The sequence below is a fragment of the Oncorhynchus masou genome, chromosome 27, assembly GCF_036934945.1.
Source record: "Oncorhynchus masou masou isolate Uvic2021 chromosome 27, UVic_Omas_1.1, whole genome shotgun sequence".
In the NCBI taxonomy this organism is placed as follows: Eukaryota; Metazoa; Chordata; class Actinopteri; order Salmoniformes; family Salmonidae; genus Oncorhynchus; species Oncorhynchus masou.
Window position 1 is genome coordinate 42,576,529 of NC_088238.1, and position 25,117 is coordinate 42,601,645.

The 25,117-nt window shown below is 42.1% G+C and overlaps 1 protein-coding gene across 1 annotated transcript; it reads right to left on the reverse strand.

Annotated features, from left to right (window-relative positions):
- Positions 1-787: 787 nt before the first annotated feature.
- On the reverse strand, positions 788-24,474 carry vax2 (ventral anterior homeobox 2). Its single transcript, XM_064939032.1, has 3 exons — positions 24,225-24,474; positions 20,412-20,599; positions 788-1,282 (listed from the first exon to the last, which is right to left on the reverse strand). The coding sequence occupies exons 1-3, from the start codon at positions 24,472-24,474 to the stop codon at positions 788-790; spliced, it is 933 nt and encodes a 310-aa protein (XP_064795104.1).
- Between the last annotated feature and the right edge of the window lie 643 nt (positions 24,475-25,117).

Sequence of the window (25,117 nt, forward strand, 5' to 3'; positions counted from 1 at the left end):
CTGCGGGCAAAATGATACTGCTTCACTGGTGAATTACATATCAAGAGTTCATCTCATGGGAGGGGATAAAAGGTCAGTGGGGTCAAGCTCATCAGGTTGACCTCAAATTTACTCCAGTTAATTGTACGACAAAACAACGTGAGGGTGTAGCGCAGGGCAGAGATGAAGCTAACGGCGCTATCGCTAACCCATTACTTTGGCGAGGACATATCCCCAGTACCTTTTCTTTTTATATTTCTTAGCATGGACTTGACCTAAGACTAGCTTTAGTTTACACACCATTTGTCCACAGTTTAAAACACACACAGAACCAACCAAATGAAGAATTTACAGGAATCAGTGTTGGACACTATACAATACGAACTAATATTACAAACTGCTAAACGTGTATGATTATTTTACTTAGAACGTTCTGGCAGAAAGCTGCCACACATGATGATTTTTTGCTGGGAAGTATGTAATGTATTGAAGGGGTAACTGGTTGCACTCCTTGTAATGTAATCTATAGACGATATTCAGTAGCAAGTAGCTGGAGAACGGGTGGGTACAGGGTGCAACCAATGACAACACGGCTGCGCAAGGATAGCCCTGCTCCTGCTGAGGTGCACCTCCACCCAGCTGTCTGTCTGTCTGTCCATCCTTGTCAGCCAATCATGGACAGTGATGTTGGTGATCCAACCAACGACGGACAACAATGTTGGTGTGTGGATAGGTGGTGGTAGACCGGATGGAGGGAGAGAGGGGGGAGTCATCCCAACCCCATCCCAAAACCCCAAGTAGCCGCCCCTTAGGAAACTGTCTTCTTCCCAGTCAGATCGCCATCCTTGGAGATCCTGTCCAGCCGCATGTAGGGTTCGAACGCAGAGGATCCGCACCCATACCCGGATGCCAGTTCATGATGAGCACCCCCTAGCAGTGGCATGGAGAAGCACAGTGAGTGCGACTGCGGCACGCCCAGACGCGACGAGGGCGGAGTCCCACCCAGGGAGGGCAACGACAGCCCGAAAGTCCCGCCCATCCCATGAACGCCATTTCTCGGTGGTGTGCTGTTACCCGGCGAGGAGGAGGAGCCTCCAGGGCTGCCCAAAAGAGAGCTGTTTCCTGGGTGGTGGGTGCCCAGTAGGGGGTTGGGGGGCTGGGCGGAGAGGAGGCGCCCCTGCTCAAGGAGGCGCAGGATGTTACAGGTGGCCAGCGACTCGGAGGTGGAGGAGGAGCGCTTGTCAGAGTCTTTGGTTGTGTCTTTCTTCTGCTTGGTACGACGGTTCTGAAACCACACTTTGACCTGGAAGGACAGAAGAAGGGAGAGAAATGCTAAAGGGTTAAAACATGTTTTTTTTAATGAAATGGTTTGGTTCACTAAAACAGCTGACAACAAGGTAAATAATAACTCTTACTTATGTGCCGTTAAAACCATACAAACACATTATATTTTGTCACTTATCCAGAGCAGTTGGGGTTAAGGGCTTTGATCAAGGGAACATTGACACATTTACCTAGTTGGCTGAGGGATTCGAATCAGCGACCTTTTGGTTACTGGCTCAAAGCTCTTAACTGCTAGGCCGCCCCAGACTCTTTCTCACCGATCATCTTAGCCATCACTGGATTTCAGTTCATTCTGTTAATGAAACTTTAATCCAGAAGTCCCATTGAGATGTAAAAGATCACATTTTCAAGGGAGTCTTTGTCAAGATGGCAGCTCCAAATTGAGAGAGTTACCAAGGACATTACTAAAAGGCTTTCAGTGGAGGCTAAGGTAAAGCACATGATATGCCCACAGTATGCACACGTTGGTGACACACAATACAAAAGTGCCTCGCCATCCATACACCCACAGACACAAGCATCATACATACAAAGGCAATCCCAAGTACACCACATTGGATCAACCCAGTTGTTTTCCTGACTGGGTTTGACCACGATTGGATGGTTTTACCCTCATCTCTCTCACTAAAGGTGCCTGATAGAGACTGGGGGGAGGAGTCCGTGTGCGATTGGAATGGAATGGGGACCTTGTCAGCCAGTGGAAGTTAGTTAGTGAATCTGTTTTTTGTCTATGAGTGCAAAGTATACAACACATTTCCCAAGTACGACAAAACTATAAGCACAGCAATAGCTTTGAAGGGAATATGGGGTGCTGGTGTTTCCTAAACCTGTTTCGACTGAGAGTCAAAGCAAGGACAAAGTGAATTGTTGTGCTGTGCTGTGATAGGTAGACAAGGCTACACAGTCAACTTCTCTACACAGCACACAGCGTGCCATTCGTGAGGGTAGCTCACTGAACATTGACGGTCCTTGTTTCTGGATGTTTCATTGATGCGCGAGTGCTTTAATGTATAGTGTGTATGTGTGGAACTGTAGAGTTGTGGGGGGGGGGAGGGGGCAAGACATGTGCCACACACACAATACACAGGGAAAGGGGGGTCAGGGGAGATCAGATGCTTTTGCTCAGACACACGTCATTGGGTGGACTTTAACTCGCCTATGAGTTGAATTATCATCGATCTTTCACAAATAATTGGCCTTAATAGATTTCTGATTGATTTCTGATTGTGCTGTGACTTGGAGGTGGTCTATGCTTAATTGTACAAACTTTTTTTGAGTCACCCTCCTCCTGTGATTGGAGCATCCCCTAACTATGCTCTCTCTTTCGTTGCAGTTTTCGCCCTCTGCCTCCTTTATAACCTGGAGCAGGAGAACAAGACGCAGGCTGTCGGTCCAAACCGCAAAGGTCTAAGCTGCAGCGCTCTGGTCGGAGCCAACTCTTTGAGCCAATTTATGTTTGATCCGAAAATGTGGTCGGAGGCGCTTTATGGATGGTGTGACGCAGGCCTAATCGATGCTCTATGCCACGTCGCCGTGGGCCTCTCAAATGTTGTAACAATGCGGAGGGCTCCGTATAGCTCCGCATTTGCATGATTGGTTGACGGTAGGTGAGGGCGGGAGGTCCTGTATAAACACAAACTCACATCCTTGACAACTTCCTTCACAACAGCTCTGCTCGGCGAAGCGCAAGAAGTATGAATGCCCTGACTTTTGCAGAGACCATATCGCCGCAAATGCTGCACGGCCAATACAGACGTCGGATTGACCATGCAGCGCCTTTAAGTGGCGCCTGACCTAAACATAGTTCGCCCTGCGTTCAGAGCTGTCATCTATCATTGTTTTTTTTGTAGGTCTTGCTCCAAGCGTCACTCCCCATGCTCCCCCGTGCTAGTGGTGATTGTGGCGCCGCCAGGCAGCTGTTATTCATATTTTTGAAGTTTTGCCTGGTTAATTGTATTGCTCATGACACCATTCAACGGGTGACCTGTCATGACACCATTCAATGGGTGACCTGTCATGAACCTGTGATTTGTTGGATAAGAATTTGCCCCTAACTTAACGCTTTGTATTCAGGACAAAAAGATCACGCAAACAGGAGGCATGTATTGGAATATTTGTATTCCCTTCACTGTCATTTGGGTTAATATTGTGGAGTAATTACAATGTTGCTGATCTATCCTCAGTTTTCTCATGATCAAAACCATTAAACTCTAACTGTTTTAAAATCACCATAATTTCCTTCTCCAGCAACTGAGTTAGGAAGGAGGCCTGTATCTTTATAGTGACTGGGTGTATTGATACACCATCCAAATCCTAATGAATAACTTCACCGTGCTCAAAGGGATATTCAGCGTCTATGTTTTTATATTTACACATCTACCAATCGGTGCAAATCTTTGCGAGGCATTGAAAAACCTCCCTGGTCTTTGTGGTTGAATCTGTGCTTGAAATTCATAACTCTATTGAGGGATCTTATAGATAATTACATGTAGGATTTAATTTTTTTTTAAATCATGTTAACAATTATTATTGAACATGCAACTCGTGCAATGGCGGAGATCTTTGTGGGCGATACTCAGCCTTGTCTCAGGGTAGTAAGTTGGTCTGTTGACATCCCCCACAGTGTCTCCTGATCCCCCCCCCTCCGCCTCCAGTATCTACAGTGCCTTGCGAAAGTATTCGGCCCCCTTGAACTTTGCGACCTTTTGCCACATTTCAGGCTTCAAACATAAAGATATAAAACTGTATTTTTTTGTGAAGAATCAACAACAAGTGGGACACAATCATGAAGTGGAACGACATTTATTGGATATTTCAAACTTTTTTAACAAATCAAAAACTGAAAAATTGGGCGTGCAAAATTATTCAGCCCCCTTAAGTTAATACTTTGTAGCGCCACCTTTTGCTGCGATTACAGCTGTAAGTCGCTTGGGGTATGTCTCTATCAGTTTTGCACATCGAGAGACTGAAATTCTTTCCCATTCCTCCTTGCAAAACAGCTCGAGCTCAGTCAGGTTGGATGGACAGCATTTGTGAACAGCAGTTTTCAGTTCTTTCCACAGATTCTCGATTGGATTCAGGTCTGGACTTTGACTTGGCCATTCTAACACCTGGATATGTTTATTTTTGAACCATTCCATTGTAGATTTTGCTTTATGTTTTGGATCATTGTCTTGTTGGAAGACAAATCTCCGTCCCAGTCTCAGGTCTTTTCCAAGACTCCATCAGGTTTTCTTCCAGAATAGTCCTGTATTTGGCTCCATCCATCTTCCCATCAATTTGAACCATCTTCCCTGTCCCTGCTGAAGAAAAGCAGGCCCAAACCATGATGCTGCCACCACCATGTTTGACAGTGGGGATGGTGTGGTCAGGGTGATGCGCTGTGTTGCTTTTACGCCAAACATAACGTTTGGCATTGTTGCCAAAAAGTTCAATTTTGGTTTCATCTGACCAGAGCACCTTCTTCCACATGTTTGGTGTGTCTCCCAGGTGGCTTGTGGCAAACTTTAAACAACACTTTTTATGGATATCTTTAAGAAATGGCTTTCTTCTTGCCACTTTTCCATAAAGGCCAGATTTGTGCAATATACAACTGATTGTTGTCCTATGGATAGAGTCTCCCACCTCAGCTGTAGATCTCTGCAGTTCATCCAGAGTGATCATGGGCCTCTAGGCTGCATCTCTGATCAGTCTTCTCCTTGTATGAGCTGAAAGTTTAGAGGGACGGCCAGGTCTTGGTAGATTTGCAGTGGTCTGATACTCCTTCCATTTCAATATTATCGCTTGCACAGTGCTCCTTGGGATGTTTAAAGCTTGGGAAATCTTTTTGTATCCAAATCCGGCTTTAAACTTCTTCACAACAGTATCTCGGACCTGCCTGGTGTGTTCCTTGTTCTTCATGATGCTCTCTGCGCTTTTAACGGACCTCTGAGACTATCACAGTGCAGGTGCATTTATACGGAGACTTGATTACACACAGGTGGATTGTATTTATCATCATTAGTCATTTAGGTCAACATTGGATCATTCAGAGATCCTCACTGAACTTCTGGAGAGAGTTTGCTGCACTGAAAGTAAAGGGGCTGAATAATTTTGCACACCCAATTTTTCAGTTTTTGATTTGTTAAAAAAGTTGTCATTCCACTTCATGATTGTGTCCCACTTGGTGTTGATTCTTCACAAAAAAATACAGTTTTATATCTTTATGTTTGAAGTCTGAAATGTGGCAAAAGGTCGCAAAGTTCAAGGGGGCCGAATACTTTCGCAAGGCACTGTATACTATAGTAGTCTATGTGCTGGTGACAGTCTGTTATATCTGGTGTAATTCTCCTGTCTTATCTGGTGTCCTGTGTAAATGTAAGTATGCTCCCTCTAATTCTCTCTCTCCCCCATTCTCACCAGTCTTAGCGTCAACAGTGAAGAGGCGACTCCGGGATGCTGGCCTTCCAGGCAGAGTTCCTCTGTCCAGTTTCTGTTATTTTTCCCCATCTTAATCTTTTGTTTTTATTGGCCAGTCTGAGATATGGCTTTTTCTTTGCAACTCTGTCTAGACGGCCAGGATCCTGGAGTCGCCTCTTCACTGTTGACGTTGTGACTGGTGTTTTGTGGGTACTATTTAATGAAGCTGCCAGTTGAGGACTTGTGAGGCGTCTGTTTCTCAAACTAGACACTAATGTACTTGTATTCTTGCTCAGTTGTGCACCGGGGCCTCCCACTCCTCTTTCTATTCTGGTTAGAGCCAGTTTGCACTGTTCTATGAAGGGAGTAGTACACAGCGTTGTAGGAGATCTTCAATTTCTTTACAATTTCTCGCATGGAATAGCCTTTATTCCTCAGAACAAGAATAGACTGACGAGTTTCAGAAGAAAGGTTTTGAGCCTGTAATCGAACCCACAAATGCTGATGCTCCAGATACTCAACTACTCTAAAGAAGGCCAGCTTTATTGCTTCTTTAATCAGAACAGTTTTCAGCTGTGCAAACATAATTGCAAAATGGTTTTCTAATGATCAATTAGCCTTTTAAAATTATAAACTTGGATTAGCTAACACAACATGCCATTGGAACACAGGAGTGATGGTTGCTGAAAATGGGCCTCTGTACGCCTATGTAGATATTCCATAAAAAATCTGCAGTTTCCAGCTACAATAGTCATTTACAACATTAACAATGTCTACACTGTATTTCTGATCAATTTGGTGTTATTTTAATGGACAGAAAATTGCTTTTCTTTCAAAAACAAGAACATTTCTAAGTGACCTCAGACTTTTGATTACTCTTTATTATTATTTTTACATAGAATTAAGCTTAATGATTATGGCTCTAGATTGCAGGAAAAAAAGCAGGAAAAATGCTAAATTCTCCAACCCCACATACTTTCTGCCCCCCTCAGATTTTTGGGGTACACGACACCCCTGCATAGTATTCACATGCTCTGCGACCATCAACCCATCGCCTGTTTATTTTGAGAACCCTGCTATCTAATCCAGCTAAAAAGGGGATATGGCCATTGGTACAGCAGACTGAGCACCAATCGGCTTCCATTTTGCAGCTAGACACCATAAAGTGTTCATGTAATATAATTAACGTTTCACAACAATTAGCTGATTAATGTAAGGATGTGGCTTTGAACATGCCATCTCTCAAGTCCGTGCACACGCCGTATAGACTAGCCTACACACGGAGGAGGGGATATCGTGGGTTGCGTTCCAATGGCAACCTACTCCTTATATAGCGCACTAGAGAATAGGGTTCCATTTGGAAAGCATTAATGATGAGTAGGACCTAGCTAACCTATATGATTAGCAGCAGCATGGCAAGTACAGGACACACACACGACACAATACGACCAAGAGCTGAGCTGCTGCATTCACATCACACCCAGCAGTCACAGAGAGGTCATATGTATATAAAACATGCAACCGATGGCAACCACAGGACAGAAACCTCCCCAGTCCCCACCACAACTCTCTCTCTTTAACATTTACTCACACACAATCTCTGGTAACCTTGAAGAGAGAGGGGAAAGTATTCAGACACTCTAGGAGGAGGACAATGGAGGTAGAATCAAGAAAAATATTAACTTGGTTAAAGAGTCTGACTGGACAGGTGAAAGCTATATGATAGAACTGTTGTTTACAGGGTTGGGGTTCATTCCATTTCAATTCCAGTCAATTCAGGAAGTAAACTGAAATTTCAATTCTCTTCAATGCTTTTCAAATCAGGAAAGTGTGGAATTGGAATTCAGTTACATTTCTAAATTGACCTAAAATGGAATTGACCACAACCCTGAATAAAAGTGTTTACACCTGCGGTCCTGGTGGTTAGTTAAGTCTCAGGACTTCAGGTCACCGTCCTCTCAGCGGTTCCATTAGTATGTGTATAATGAGATTGGGAGGGGATCTTCCCCCGCTGAGAAGGACACTGATGCCACATCTTAGACTTAGAGTAAAGACCTGGGCCTCAATCCACATAGTCTCTGTCTTGTCTTAACCCTCTTTATGTATATAGTGCATCTGCCTAAGCTAAAAACACCACTTCCCACAACAGGGTTTCTCAAACCAAAACCTCAGATGGAGTCTTGTGTCCCTAATGCCTCCCCATTGGGTGAAAACCCACAATCACCACTCTCCGCCTCCTCAGTGGGCGTGGCTTATCCAGGGACTGAGATGCGGGGAGGCTGGAGGGGGCCAGGCCGTTCATATCACAGTCGTCCGCTTGAGGAAAAATGCTGGGGTTTACAGGGGACTACTACGGGGGGGGAGGGAGGGAGGGATTATGAAAAGAGAAAGAAAACAAATCTCTACCCTCTCGTACAAATACACTATTGGAAATAAATCCATCCTAATGAGATCCAGGGTTCAGAGCTAGGGCAGAGATTACAGAGAGAGAGGGGGAGATCTGGCCTGGCAATGACCTGGATTTGCCCTGCAGCTCTCCCGCTCCCCTCTGCTCTGCTAGGGCACACCCGAGGCACAGCCAGGGCAGAGCAAGGCTGGGCAGGGGTGGTTAGAACAGAGGTAGGAGAGGAGAGGATAGAGTAAAAGCAGAACATTCTGGATAGCTGGACTGCTACAGGGTAGTAGGCCTGTGTCCACTACTACACACTCCATCTCACAACACAAGGGTCAGAGTAGAGCAGGTAAGGCAAAACAGAGTGTGCAGGACAGAGCTGGATAGTCCTGAGTCCACTAGTACTAAACACTACCAAACGACAACAACACAAGCAGAAAATAAGCAGGGATGAGGTGGTGTTAGTTTGAGCCACCTGCTAGAGCTAACTAACCCAGGGCAAAGGTCAACTGGGAGTCCATATGTGAGTCTACCGAACTGAAGCAGCTCAAGAGATGGATGTCACACTATTTACAGTCACATCAGCAACGCAACACCGGCTATACATGCAGACAGATAACCGGTGTCATGAATCGTTCTGATTGTGTCTAATGAAGACATCAAACCTACACATCAGAATGATTCATTAGAAAATGTAATGCTATAAATATACATACATATATAAATGTGGTAACACTGGCCAAAATGTGGTAACACTTTTATCACCCTTTGTGTAGGATGACTTTGTTTCTAAGCCTCCATATAGTTCTTATGAAGGCTTTATCAATGCCCTATAAAGCTACTAAAGGCTGTAGTTGTGACCCAATAATTGGGTGTACTAGTGAGAAGCTAGTTAATCTCTTAAAAGAGAGTCTGTGGGGTGGAAAAGCCTGGCTCCATTAAGCAGGACGGACACCTGCTGACAATATTTCGAACACTTTCTGTGACCCTGGAAGAGGCTCAATGTTCCCCCGCGACCCCGCTGATCCTACACATGTGATGAACATCAGACCGCCTGGCCTCGGTCTAGGAGTACAATGACTTCGTTTTCTATAGCAAAACTGTTTGACTGTATGGCCCTTTTCTATAGGGAAACTATGGTAACAATGACTTTATTTCCTATAAGAATACTGTATGGTAGCAATTACAAAATGTTCTCTATGGAAACGGTACGGTAACATTGTACATGAGTGAATATGACAAATGTTCCTTTTCCTTCACAGCCCTTCTCTCTCTATCTCCAAATCCAAACACGGCCCCAGTTTCAATTTCTAACTCCTACATCTCCTACCTCCTACATCTCCTACCTCCTATATCTCCTACATCTCCTACCTCCTACATCTCCTACCTCCTACATCTCCTACCTCTCCTACCTCCTACATCTCCTACCTCCTACATCTCCTACCTCCTACCTCCTACATCTCCTACCTCCTATATCTCCTACATCTCCTACCTCCTACATCTCCTACCTCCTACATCTCCTACCTCCTACATCTCCTACCTCCTACATCTCCTACCTCCTACATCTCCTACATCTCCTACCTCCTACATCTCCTACCTCCTACATCTCCTACCTCCTACATCTCCTACCTCCTACATCTCCTACCTCCTACATCTCCTACATCTCCTACCTCCTACATCTCCTACCTCCTATATCTCCTACATCTCCTACCTCCTATATCTCCTACCTCCTATATCTCCTACCTCCTATATCTCCTATATCTCCTACATCTCCTACCTCCTATATCTCCTACCTCCTATCGCGTCATCTTTTTCACCTTTTTTCACCTGCTCATCCTCTCGCCCTCGTGCCCTTGCTCCTTTGCCCTCATCCCTCAATCCCTCCTTTGCATTACTGAAACACATGTCCAGGCAGGTTCAGCCAAGGGTCGACCCCATCTTAGCCACTCACTGGTAGATGTTGCTCCCTAATCCTCCTTAGCGCAAAAGCACTTGGGACTATTATTAGGCCCTATGCTCCGCGCTCTGTCCCCCTCCCCATCCCGCCCACCGCCCCAGCCCGGGGGTGGGCCAAGCCCTTCGTCCTAAGGTCCTATGATGTCGAGGTTTAGATAAACCAATACGGCTTGTTGTTCTTGCTAATCCAATGAGATAATTGCGTTATGCTATTTCCCGGTGAATGAAATGAAGGCCTTGCATGCATGCACATACACATCCTTCAAAGGATATTTGTTGCACCAAAAGAATATACATTATGAAAGCGTTTTGGAGACACCAAACAATGGCTGTGTAAACGTTTTTTGTGCAGATAATATCTCCGATGTATCACAAAAAAATATCAGTTGTGTCACAACGTTGTGTCAAATGCGTTGAACGACAGTTTTACAACCGGAGACTGTACATGGCCAGAGTAGGACATCAATCGCTGTACATAAAATTCCTTAAACTCTTGATCACACTTTTAAAATAATGAATAGCCCGGCAATGAATAGACAATGCAACAACATTTGTAACTGGTTTAGGCCCACGTCTGTCTGTCTCCCTTCCTTCCTAAAAATGTGTCCTACTCTTTCAGCTTTTATACAATCCCTGCCTCTGTCTCATTCTCCTACATCTGTAGGACTACGTAATGCCCTGTGCCCTCCGTGCTCCAGACGACTAGCCAGACAATGTCTGGGAGTTACTGAGAACAATGCACAGCGAAAGACATTCAGATACACACACACACATACACTACATGGCCAAAAGTATGTGGACATCCCTTGAAATTAGTGGATTCATCTATTTCAGCCACCACCGTTGCTATCAGGTGTATAAAAATCGAGCACACCGCCATTCAATCTCCATAGACAAACATCGACAGTAGAATGGCCCCGTACTGAAGAGCTCAGTGACTTTCAACATGGCACCATCATTGGCTGTTGTGAAGTGGAAACGTCTAGAAGCAACAACGGCTCAGCCACGAAGTGGTAGACAACGCAAGCACAGAGAACGGGACCGCCGAGTGCTGAAGCGCATATCACGTAAAAATCATCTGTCCTCAGTTGCAACACTCACTACCAAGCTCCAAACTGTCTCTGGAAGCAATGTCAGCAAAATCGCTGTTTGTCGAGAGCTTCGTGAAATGGGTTTCCATGGCCGAGCAGCCGCATACAAGCCTAAGATCACCATGCGCAATGCTGGATTGATGTAAAGCTCGCCACCATTGAACTTTGGAGCAGTGGAAAAGCGTTCTCTGGAGTGATACATCATGTTTCACCATCTGGTAGTCCGACGGACAAATCTGGGTTTGGCAGATGCCAGGAGAACACTTCCTGTCCCAATGCAAAGTGCCAACTGTAAAGTTTGGTGGAGGAGGAATAATGGTCTGGGACTGTTTTTCATGGTTTGGACTAGGCCCTTTAGTTCCTTAAGGGAAATCTTAACACTACAGCATGCAATAACATTTTAGACGATTCTATGCTTCCAATTTAGTGTCAACAGTTTGGGTAAGGCCTTTTCCTGTTTCAGCATGACAATACCCATGTGGACAAAGTGAGGTCCATACAGAAATGGTTTGTCAAGATTGATGTGGAAGAACTTGACTGGTCTGCACAGAGCCCTAACCTCAACCCCATTGAACACCTTTGGGATTAATTGGAACGCACACTGCAAGCCAGGCCTAATCGCCCAACATCTGTGCCCAACCTCACTATTGCTCTTGTGCCTGAATGGAAGCAAGTCGCAGCAGCAACGTTCCAACATCTAGTGGAACGCCTTCCCAAAAGAGTGGCAAATCCATATTAATGGATGATATGGATGATCCATATTAATGCATGATTTTGGAATGAGATGTTCGACAAGCAGGTGTCCACATACTATGTACGTACGTACATACGTACTATGTACGTACTATGTACTATGTACTATGTACTATGTACTACATACATACAGACAGACAGACAGACAGACAGACAGACAGACAGACAGACAGACAGACATACATACATACATACATACATACATGCATGCATGCATGCATGCATGCATGCATGCATGCATGCATACATACATACATACATACATACATACATACATACATACATACATACATACATACATACATACATACATACATACATACATACATACATACATACATACATACATACAGAGAGAGAGACAGAGTCCGAGAGAGAAAGGAGAGAGAGACACACACACACACACACACACCTGCTTTTTGCATCCTTAGTGATAGCCCAAGGCAACAAATGAAAGTCTCGACAGCAAAGCAATAAATGAGTGACAACAGCACAGACTAGTATATGTGAAGAATCTCAGGTTTTTTGTATTTTAACCCTTTTTTCTCCCCAATTTCATGATATCTAATTGGCAGTCTTGTCCCATTGCTGCAACTCTTGTTCGAACTCGGGAGAGGCGAAAGTCAAGAGCCATGCATTCCCCGAAATATTAAAAAAACTATAAGCATTGTACTTGGGACAAATCATTCACTAAACCCTAAAGCTCAATTAAATCTTGTAATAAATCATGTGGACATTGAGCAAGTTGAGGATACTAAACTGTTTGGTGTAACCCTGGATTGTAAACTGTCATGTTCTAAAAATACTGATACAATGGTATCTTAGATGGGGAGAAGTCTGTCCGTAAAAAAAAGTGCTGCTCTGCTACAGGCCCTAGTTTTGTTGCACCTGGACTACTGTTCAATCCTGTTATCAGGGGCCACAAAAAGAGACTTAGGAAAATTGCAATTGGCTCAGAACAGGGCAGCACGGCTGGCCCTTTGATTTACACAGAGAGCTAACCTTAATAATAAGCATGTCAATCTCTCCTGGCTCAAAGTGGAGGAGAGATTGACTTCATCACTACTTGTATTTGTGAGAGGTATTGACATGTTGAATGCACCGAGCTGTCTGTTTGAACTACTGGCACACAGCTCGGACACCCATGCATACCCCACAAGACATGCCAACCAAAGGTCTCTTCACAATCCCCAAGTCCAGAACAGACTATGGGAGGTGCACAGTACTACAAAGAGTCATGACTACACGAAACTCTATTCCACATCAAGTAACTCATGCCAGCATTAAAATTAGATTTCAAAAACAGATAAAAATACAGCGGGTGCTGTGAAGTAACAAAAAACAAAGACACCTGCAACCAGACACGCGATAACAAACGCACTATACACACGTGTACACATAGATTTAGTGTTGTAAATATATGGTAATAGAGTAGAGGCCTGAAGGGACACACTTAATATGTTGTGAAATCTGTTATGATATTGATTTTTTAATTATTTTTGTTAATGTATTACTGCTTTTTTTTGCTGGACCCCAGGAAGAATCCATAATAAATACAAATGTGAAAATCCCAAAATGAGGTGATTAAAACTATATACCTTTCTTTAAATGATTGAATTGGAATTTCAGTTTGCTTCCTGATTTGACTGCTTTCAACTCCAAATGACCCCAAAACCTGCTCTAGAAGCCCAACTGCTGCTATTTCAAAAAATACAGAGACACTGTACTACAGTATATATGGAAACTTTACATAGGCCCTGGAGTTATCCCTGGTCCGGTTATTCAACGTGGCTAGGGAAAACTCCTGGCCCCTGCACACATATGGCCACTCGTGTACCCGTGGTGCACTAAGACGGTTACTGTGGGTCGGGTCTAAAGAGCTGAGCTCCCCAGAAGGAGAAGTGACAGAGGGATGTTTGTCAGCAGAGAAGGTATTAGTAGGGATGTCTGTGTGTATAGGATTCGGACAAGCTGATGTTTCAAAACAGAGGTGTTATGCATCTTTTTTAATATGTCCTCGATCCTATCTCCTCACAGGGCTTTAGTAAGATTAGGATCAGATCCACTCTCTGGGTCTCTGCTCTCTCTATCTGTCAGTCCCTCTGCATCTCTCTCTCTCGGTATCTCTCTCTCTCAAGCGCGAAGATCTAGGGTCAGTACAGCATAGAATAAATGAGCCCTTGTTTCGACAGTTTGTTTCCGGCATTTCATATCTCTGTCTTTATCTTGCATTCAGTTCTGCAGAATACATACCACTCTAGACATGATCAACAATACACACAAGAGCACTTACTGTACTTCACACACAAGTCTCTAAAACAAACATGGTTGTGGATGTTTTCCAGCAGCTCAAACGGCCCATCTGATTGTGCATGTTAGCAAGCTTTGCTGCCTTGAAAGATCAAAATACACCCAAATGTTTGGCCATAGCTGCTCGCTAAAAACATTTTGTCACTTAGCCTTCTACCACTTGTCCCAGCCCGGGATTAAACCAGTTTTAAATACCCCCTTCCACCATTAAATCCATCGGTTTTCCATAGATGGGCAGCAGAGAACAATATATTGATACATTGCAATGTAAGTAAAATGGTCCCTGGTGATGGTAAACTCAGTTGGGATGGGAAGAGCGTTGGGCAGGTAAAGAGAGGTTTCTGGGCAGCTATATGCATATAGCATATACTGTCTCATTTCCCAAAATCCAACCAGTTTTGAACAATAAAAGAACGTAATAGTCAAGTTGAAATAACATGGAAACTATGTTGACGCAACTTCTTTATGTCCAAAGGGGTTGAGAGCCTGTCAGGTGACAGATTACGATATCTTGTCATCATTTAGACAAGAGTAAAAAGATAAACACTCATTCGCTTAAGTATTTTGTAAAACATAATTGTTTCAGTCTAGACCATCATTTCAGTCAGAGGGAAAAGTCATTTCAGTAAATGGTGCTAAAAGTGTTGTCCTACCAGGGCCACCACTTACCAATAAGACCTCTCCATTCCTCCTAGGGCCACCACCCACCAATAAGACATCTCCATTCCTCCTAGGGCCACCACCCACCAATAAGACCTCTCAATTCCTCCTAGGGCCACCACCTACCAATAAGACATCTCCATTCCTCCTAGGGCCACCACCCACCAATAAGACATCTCCATTCCTCCTAGGGCCACCACCCACCAATAAGACCTCTCAATTCCTCCTAGGGCCACCACCTACCAATAAGACATCTCCATTCCTCCTAGGGCCACCACCCACCAATAAGACATCTCCATTCCTCCTAGGGCCACCACCCACCAATAAGACATCTCAATTCCTCCTAGGGCCACCACCCACCAATAAGACATCTCCATTCCTCCTAGGGCCACCACCCACCAATAAGACCTCTCAATTCCTCCTAGGGCCACCACCCACCAATAAGACATCTCCATTCCTTCTAGGGCCACCACCCACCAATAAGACATCTTCATTCCTCACATTGTAGAATGTATAGCTTATGTACAGCAAAGTTCAAATTGAAAGGTAACATAATGAAAGCCATTAACATTTCTCGATGTGAAAGATAATCATTAGACCCTGTCTACTGTGTGTCTGAAATGGCACACTATTTCGAATATAGTGCATTCTTTTTAAAACAGAGCCCTATGGGGTAGTGCCCCTTTATATATGGAGTAAGGTGCTGTTTCGGGCACACTCTTAGACTATGGTGTTTTTCAAGCAAGCTGAAAAAGCCTACTCGGTGGATTGATAGACGTAATTGAATCACGTTTAAATATTGGAGGAGAAAGCAAGTGAACGGGATGAAAGCGCTCCAAATTGTATGGAGGTACTAACCGAGGGTCAGCCCAAAATATACTTGTAAGCTTAAATGTAAAACAAGGGTTTTAACAACTGACGAAAACCAAGCAAGCATAATTTTGGCATTCAGAATCAGAACCACTCAGAAATGTAATTTGAGTATTTTGCCAGCTGAGTAAGTCAGTGCTGCTAAACCGAAAAAGAGGAGTCACAGTCATAGCAGCTATAGAAAAACCATTACCATGCCTTTATCAATGTATCCCCTGATATAATATGAATTGTCATAATGGAGAGGTCTTTGAAACATAACTGGTGAAGTCAGTGGATGCTTCATGCTTCGCTGTTCTCATTCGTTGTGTTTCAATTTTTTTTTAGAATACTGATTTGCAAATGAGAAACTTTCACCAAAGCTCAAGTAACTCCTCTAACTGCTAAAGTAACCGGTCTCCTCCCCTACAGTGCCTGTGAACCGGCAGCGTTTAGCCTGCTAGGAAGGTACACCTGGCGTAGGCGATACTTAGTAGCCGCGCAGACATCCCAAGACAACCTCCATAGCGTGCCAAGAGTGCGGGGCTCCCCGCCGCGTTACGCGGGAAGGGGGAGCCACCTGCTGGGCTCTGGGGAGAGGCGAGATGTTTCCTGAGTGAGGGAAGATTTTACTTGAAACGTTATTCATCCCTTCTCAAATAGTTTGCTTTCATGAAGCTCGTGTCTCTTGGTGAACTCAAAGCTTTTACGCACAACTGGTCTGGATATTAACTTTGTTTTTACTGCGAAACTGTTTAGGTTGCCCAAAGCACATTGACACCTCACTGAAAAAGTTGGTGAAAAGTTGTCTTTACATGAGGCTATATTGGTGAACTCAAAGCTTTTACGCACAACTGGTCTGGATATTAACTTTGTTTTTACTGCGAAACTGTTTAGGTTGCCCAAAGCACATTGACACCTCACTGAAAAAGTTGTCTTTACATGAGGCTATATTATAAGGATGGCTTACTCATGTCATACCTATACAAACCGTTTGATGTTTAGCCTATCACGTGAACGAACGGCAAAATAAGGACATTATCATATATCTTTCATGACATTTTGGCTAAATGTAAATGCAGTCTGTGGCTCGTTGCCTGAGGAATTTTGATAGTGACCAAACATATTCGAGTTACATCTTTGTCAACGCCTATATCCCGAAACACTAGCGCTTAGGAATCCGTCAACTTTGGAACAATAAACTATTTAAGTGAATGACATCACATTCCCCACTGGAAAAAAACGTGTTTTCAAGTCATTTCAACAACAACCACAGCAACAACAAAAATGATTGAATGTGATGATGTTCGATTCAATTTGGAATGCTGATTGGATTTGCAAAAAGTCATCAATAAAGGCATTTCGTATAAGGGATTTTTTTTCACTCAACTTTTAACGTAAATCCAATTAAGTGACATTTAGTTGTTGATTTCACGTTGAATTCACGTTAGTTGGCAACTCAACCAAATGTAAATCAAACTAGATGTTGAACTGACATCCGTGCCCAGTGAGTGCAATATCACAGGTCAACCCCCATTGAGGTCTGCCTTTGATAACTTAATAAACATTATAAAAACTACATGTTTAAAGCCCAATGAAGCCTTTCGTGACTGAGATTTCGTGCTGGTAACACGGAATATAAAATAGGCCTACCAATGTCTAAATTGAGCAATTTGGCTATATGTTACAGCACAAAACATGCTTGGCTAAATTAGGCTACATGTTATTACGTTGTTGGATGCACTAAGGTTCAGGCTAAGAGCCTATTACATTTACTCGATTACATTTTGATATTAGGCTATTATCTCTTGACAAATAAAGTAGGACCTAGTATAGCATTTGATGAATTCAATCATTTGTAATATCTAATTCATCCGATCTTTTTTTAATCGAAAGAAATCGACGAGAGAGTGTGCATTTAAATGTCTCAGTAGGCGCTAAGTGAAGAGCCGTTAGATGTAAACACTCTTTGCCGTTACCAAACCATGCAGAGGCCCACATCTACATAGCTAACAGTAAAAAATAGGATTTGTGATAGCCTTGGGTTGAAGTTTACTGAAATATTGTGCTAGATGCTAGATATAACATTACACGTTTTGTTTAGTTGGATAACTTGGTGTGACTTTACTTCGAAATATATTGTTTGTTTGGATGCCAAAGTAGACATGTTGACAATAGTAATAGGTGAACATCCTCCCCTCCAACAGGCGTATGAGGCTGCTTGGACACTACAGAATCAGAATGTTGTGGATACAATGTATTGCATGGTGCTGTAAAATTAACTTGACTCTGACTGGAAATATTTGGAGAGGATGAATACGAATGAGGTTGCCAAAACGCACTCAGAAATCAGAGTATATTTTTTCCCAAATGTGCATTTCAGTTCTCACCTCCTCCGGAAATTGAAGATAAAATCGTGTTTCTGACCATCAAAGTATAATTTTGCCTTTAGTTAAGCTGAGTTAGTACTATAAATTATTCATAAAAGCTATTATTACTACGCTCAATCGTACATTTCACGACCACTCTCTCTCAAAACCGATAAGCAATAACTTCTCAAATGGCAATGCTTTAAAACGTACGTTGCGTAAGTGGACCTGAAAATCAAATCACTGGTTTGACTCGTTTTAAAGCCTTGAATACCAGCAACTCATAAAGATACAGCTAAGAGCCTCGAGGCCTACTCGAACAAAGTGAACATATAAACTCTGAAATTGAACTTCACCGAAACATAAAAAGTGAAAGCTTTTAGAAATGACAATGATTAGTCGCCTGATGTGGTTGTTCTTTGTTTTTTGGGGTATTTTTTATTTTAAATTCGTTGATTAGGGCCTATATGCAAATTTTCTCCTGGGACTGTTCAATGTTGTAAATGATCAAAACAATCAAAGCAAAATATATTAGCAGACGAAGTTCACAATTTCAATGGAAACAGCTTCAAGAAATTGCTCTAAAATGCTCCAACACCTTCTGGGTATTGTTTTTAATAGCCTCCAGATAAAATATTTTTTTGTTTTTACCTTTATTTAACTCGGCAAGTCAGTAAAGAACAAATTCTGATTTTCAATGACGGCCTAGGAATAGTGGGTTAACTGTCTTGTTCAGGGGCAGAACGACAGATTTTTACCTTCTCAGCTCGGGTATTCGATCTTGCAACCTTTCGGTTACTGTGCTAAATTATGAATGACAATATTGCCTATATAAATATGTGATTATTATAGTTTTAAACAATCTGAAAGTATGTCTGGGTAAGCTGTAGGCCTATAACCGATGTATTGCTACCACCCAGTAACCTATATACTCCCATACATTCTCTTTCCCCTAAAAAGTGGTAGAAATAGGCCCCTCCCATTGACAGCCACTACTATGCCCTGAAGAACATTGCATGAATGTGGCTGCTTGCGTCCCAAGACTATTAGCTTGCTTTCCTCGTCTCGTCTCCTCTCCATCATTGCCATTGATCTGTAGCGGTTATCAATTCGCTGAACAATTGTCAATTTTTATCAGCTATGTGTAATTGTTCCGTTTTTGCTGTATCTATAGAATATGTGGATTATGTGTAAATTCTTCGTTTAGATATTCTGCCTGTATAAATTCAATTTTGTGGTTCGCACCAGTTCACCAGGTCAAAGTCCTGGTACATATAAATGTACGTGGCGAATAAAGGTGATTCTTAAAAGGGAGTTGCAGTTTTACTGGAGGCTACTTGGTATTGGACACCGTCCTTTCGACAATAGGGCCGACAGCGTATTTAACAAGCTGTTTCATTCACACGAACCCTTTCCATCTTTCATTTTCAGGAATGGATTTATGGACGACACATTGCGTTCGGTCTAGCCTACTAAATGTATTGCGGAAATGACGTTAACTTGACATGTAACTAGTTTAGTTATATAGACACAACTCGTATAATTGGATCAGAGGCAAAGTAATGCATCAGTTGACGTAACAAATGAGGCCCTATTCTTTCACACCACGTTGTGTGTTATTCTCCATCCTTGCTCAATCATTCATGTGGAGGGCACTGGCTATAGCAGACTAGCCTACATCCATCTGTCCCTTGTTACTGTTGTCTAGACTACTGTTTGTTTTATAGGCTACAACCCACGGGTATCTACAACAAAAAGTTTAAATAACACAAATACTTGTTATTATTATTAGGCTATTATTAGCATTGAATACTTACTGGAAAGCATCGAGGTGGTTATGTTGCTTGGTTTATTTACATGAGACGTCTGGCGATGGAGCTACTGTGAATTCCCGCTAAGAAAAGTCAGCACTGACAATATGGACTCATGGATAGAACCCAAGAATGGAGCCCTTGCGCAAATCCTAGCCTATATCATGATGACCATTGGAGTTTCCAAAAAAAGACATTGGTTATGATGTTAGATGTACACGTCGTGCTTTCTCCTTAGTAGATGCATCTCCATGACAAAAGTTGGGTGTAAAAACATCAGACATCATAGAATGTGACTGTGCACAGCGATGAGTTATCATGATAGCCTTCCTTAAAAAAAGCATACCTTTCAATCTAATATATAGGCCTTACAATGGGGACTCAAGGTTACCTATACAAGTTGTCTTTATTGGCACAATAGGGTTATCAATATATTATCGATAACGCACCACTTCTGAAGAAATAGGCGTACACTGTCAAATGATGTATGTTTCTTTACCTGTGTTTCGGACAGGTTCAGCTGCCTCGCCAGCTCAGTGCGCTCGCGGCCGACAACGTACTGGCAGCGCTGGAACTCCAGCTCGAGTCTGTAGAGCTGCTCGGCGGTGAATGATGTCCGGGTTCGTTTTGGCCTGTCGAGGTCCAGACCCTTTGGCAACACGATCTCCCGGATGGTGCCCTTGGCATCTGTGGATATACAGCCAGACACCGTGTGTGAAATGTCCCAAAGTCGTATTATAGTTGCACATACTGTAGTAGCCTATCAATGTCATTATTTTTTGTACCGACCTGGAAGATATTGTTAAACATTGTGCTCCTACGCAATATATATAATAATAATCTATTGACGTGATCATTGTTTTCAGTATGAGGACATTGACATCTAGTTGTCTTCCTTGGAAATATAGGCTAGTCAATTTTGTAGTAAAAAATAAATACAAGGGGAAGAAGTAATAGATGGATGATATATTGTAAGAATCACAATATCCCGAAATAAAACTCAATGCACCTTACAGAGATTACAGGCATATCGGTTCGTTAGATAGATAGATATTACGCGTAAAATGCCTGAGAATAGTTATTCCATATTTTCAACTGAGAGTAGGCTATGGTCCAATAGTGTGCTGCAGTATGTAATGGTCCTAGAATCCACCCTGGAGAATATAGTGTGCTGCAGTATGTAATGAACTGGGCATAAGTAAGGTACACCATTTAAAAAAAATGTTTATTGGAGAATAGGCTACCTCTGAGTTTCACACATTCACCATAGTTATAGCCAGAACAATGAGAACTGAAAGATAGGGAACTATCCCATTATTAAATTATAGGCCTACCGGTACGTAATTGTCTGTCTCAGCGCAAGTAGGCCTACATTTTTGGAGAGCATGTTCTCAGAGTTATATTTCAAATTAAACCTCTGCATTTGCCATGAGTCCTAGAATCCACCCTGGAGAATATAGTGTAACCGGCTAGTTGACGCATCAGTACACAACGTTAAATATAGCAATTTATGGGACAACGTGAAATCGTTTTGTTCAGTAAAACATCATGAAATGTGTGTTTTTATATACAAGTATGGAATATGCCTAAGATGCTATTTATGCAATACCAAAAACCTATTAAGTGCAAAACATAGACTAACCAAGCTGGGTCCCACCATAAAATAAATATGTCAAAGGAGCAGTAGCCTAGATCTGTCGAATCATGTTGCGTCTAAATCTATTTCAATTCCTCAGCAAAACTTAAATTTAATCAAAGTTATAGAAGATATAACAAATCTGAATTTCTTGAAAGAATAGAACATTATATAGGCGTACTGCATCATGCGTAACCACCGTATACTATTTGAAGGGTTGTAGGCTATACGTAGGGCTTATGTGGTTCATCCACATAGGCCCTACAGCCAATATATTGCACATTTCATGAGGAAATAGCATCTATGGGGCCTATACGGCACGGTCTCTGCGTAGAGCTTGTCTAACTTCCATGCAAGCATCCATGGTGTTAGCGCGAGCTATAGAGACTCGTTCCAACATTGTGCATATTTATCATTTCTAACTAAACATCTACTCATTCATAATACCCTAAATTAAAATCCTCAAAATGTACAAGTTTGCAGCAGGGCCTTTCAAACGGTTTGCACGCACATCGAGACTTTGCACATAGACAGACCGCCTGACCTTTCTCTGACCTCGGCTTCTCAAGCGGTACCTAGCGCATTCAATCATCAGCTTTAAAAACAAATAGTGACACCGGGTGTTGCGAGCTTGGTGTCCCGAGCAACTCTGCCAAAAACGCTCAACTCGCCCTCACCACATCTAATCAATCTCGGTCTACCGCCGAGGCCGTTCACTTCTACAATTACCGGGCTTTCTGTTCAGATTCAGCCCGGGGCACGCGCAATGAATTCAATTATGTAGACCTTTCCTGTAGGTGATGTGTATGATTATCGTTGTTCAAATGAAAGGTTAATTTATACATTTGGTGAAAATCAAATGTGCACAAATAGGGGGTCAACTGTTTATTTTTAAGAAGATAATATTAATGTATCAGTGTTTTTGCGGGCTAATAGTTTGGTGATTAACTGATATATGGTGTTCCGGTATCCATGACAAATATTCATCTCACATTGGTGTGAAAACTATCCGGGTAAGGGGCATGGATATGCTATTTTAGAAATAAGTGGTCAACTTGAATATTATGAATAGGCCAACAAGATCAAACGTTTCAAAAATAAACGTATTAAATCAAATGTTTTTTTGCTGCTCACTATGACTATTTACTTAGAAAGCCATATTCATAATTTTGATATTATCCCACTAAGGATTAAACAACAAACAAAAAATGCATTACTTTAGGGTTTGTTGACATTGACATTGTAATGCATTTTACAGCCCTGACTAAAGAGCAGTGCAAAGAGACGTCATTACGCTCTGAACAAAACTATTGAGTTGCATTCAATTAATTGTTATTCTAAGTCAGTCAGGCACATAGCCTATAACTACTATAGCCTATTTGACATGCAATAAGTATTTTATGTCATTTTGCACACACCTTTAACAATTTCACATGTTTTACAAACTTTTTTCTTTTCCAAACTGTTTCTTCTTTTTCTTTTCTGAAAACGCATACTACCGGAACTATTTTACTATATTTTAATACGCATTATGAAGGTATTAGTAATATAACAAATATGGTATGGTGTTGTTTTGTTATGAGAAAGGAATGTTGTTGACGGGATCTCCCCCCCACAATGATTATTGTCATAATTTACTACAAACTATTGAACCATTATTGCCATCATGGCGCATACACTTCCAAGATTTTTGGACATGGTGAAATAAACTATGGAGATATCAGTTGTGTGACTCATGCATAGAGTAGGCCACTAATTACACAATTATATATTTGGAATTTGAAAATAGTAACTTATGTTTTGTTTCATTCTCAACACATTTAAAAAAAAGAAGTTATAGATCCTAAGAACCACCACATATATATTTATATTGTTAAAATAACTATTAAGTTAGTCTACACATTTTGGAGAAATCCATCCAAAGATGGCAATAGGCCTAGAAAGGTGGGGCTTAATTTATTTTAATCAAAGAGAGTATGGACAACATATTGCTTAATTTTGAGTAATAATAATAATAAAGAATAAACACACACAGAAGTACACATGATGGTTTGCGTTTGTTTTATAAAGTAGTTTGCCAATAATTACTTATAATTTGTTGATTCATATAGTACAAAGCAGCTACTGCTATTATTATATGTTATCATTATCTCTAAGCTCTACTGTACATTTTAATCTCAGATGTTCATAATTTTCATTCAAATTTAGTTAGAATCTTTTTTCTTCTAAGTATAGCAAATTTGTTTCAAAAAGGTATCAGGAGCCAGAATATAGTCTAGCTATATATTCATTTTGTATATTAGACATATATAGTATTATATCTTAATCTGCATATGAAATACCTTATTTGATTTTATTTACAATAAACCACTACAACTATTTGTTTATTTGTAAGCGTAAAAGTATTGTAGTATAAGTAGCAGTGTAGTAACATGGCCTAGTAACCTAGTAGTAGTAGTAGTTGTAGAATTAGGCTATTAGTAGTTGTGGTTACAATAGTGGTATATTTGCAAATGCATTACATTTATTAACTTAATTTAATGGAAATTCTCAAATATTAAGAATTATAAACACCTGGTTTTGTTCAGTTACGTATGCAGACAATATGTGCCCTCTTTTTGCAATATAGATTTCCATTTTCGCCACAACAATAATAAATCATATTTCGTTACTAACCTCGAACTAAAATCCTCCGGCAGTAGTCTGGGTCCACTCCTAAAAGTTTATCATGCCCGTCTTCACTGGAGGAGGTCGGGGTGGAAGCCGATGTACCCGGGGTATCGGTTGTGCTCTGCACCGGCGACCTGCCCCCAAGTTCGGTATGGCATTTGTCTATCCCGTCACGGCACTGAGAGTTGGATCCAAGGCGGTGGTTGTTGCGATCCTCGGCGATCTCATCGCCCATATTCGTGGCTTGGTCGAACATCGATTTGAATATTGGTGTATAGATCTTCTGTATTCTTCACCTCGCTATTGGGAAGTTATTGCTACTCTTTGCACCTTTAAGTCATTTGAAATAGTTCTCTTCAGCTGTGGTGAGGCAGACCATGCCCTAGAGTAGATCCAGTTAAAAAAACAGAACCCGCCACGCCGACCTGGGATGGAACCGAGCTGCACTGCAAGTGTCTCGGCATGTTTCAGCACTATCTTGCGATCCGAAGTACAGGAGAGAGATCGTGGATGGCGGTGAGAATGAGGGGGCCCTTTGGACAAGCCTAGGGTCCCTCCTCAGCTATAGGACCGCGCTAAATCTAACATGCATGTTGTACGTACAGTAAGTGTATAGTCTACAAGGGGAGACCAGATCTATGACCAAAGAAGCTGGGAGGTGCTACACTTGCTCACCCACATATAAATAAAATTAAAGACGAGCGCCTAACCAGCAGAGGAAGTCTCAGCCTCTGTACAGCACAGTCAGTTCACTCTCTGCATTCAAGAAATGACACTTTTTGTCCTATAAACCTTGCACCCCTGAGCATGGGCTTGAAATCAGTTAATTTACCACCGTTTGAGTTGTTGGTTTCGGTGGAGCTGTCTTGGCGTGGTCACGGATGTTGGGTTGTTGGTGG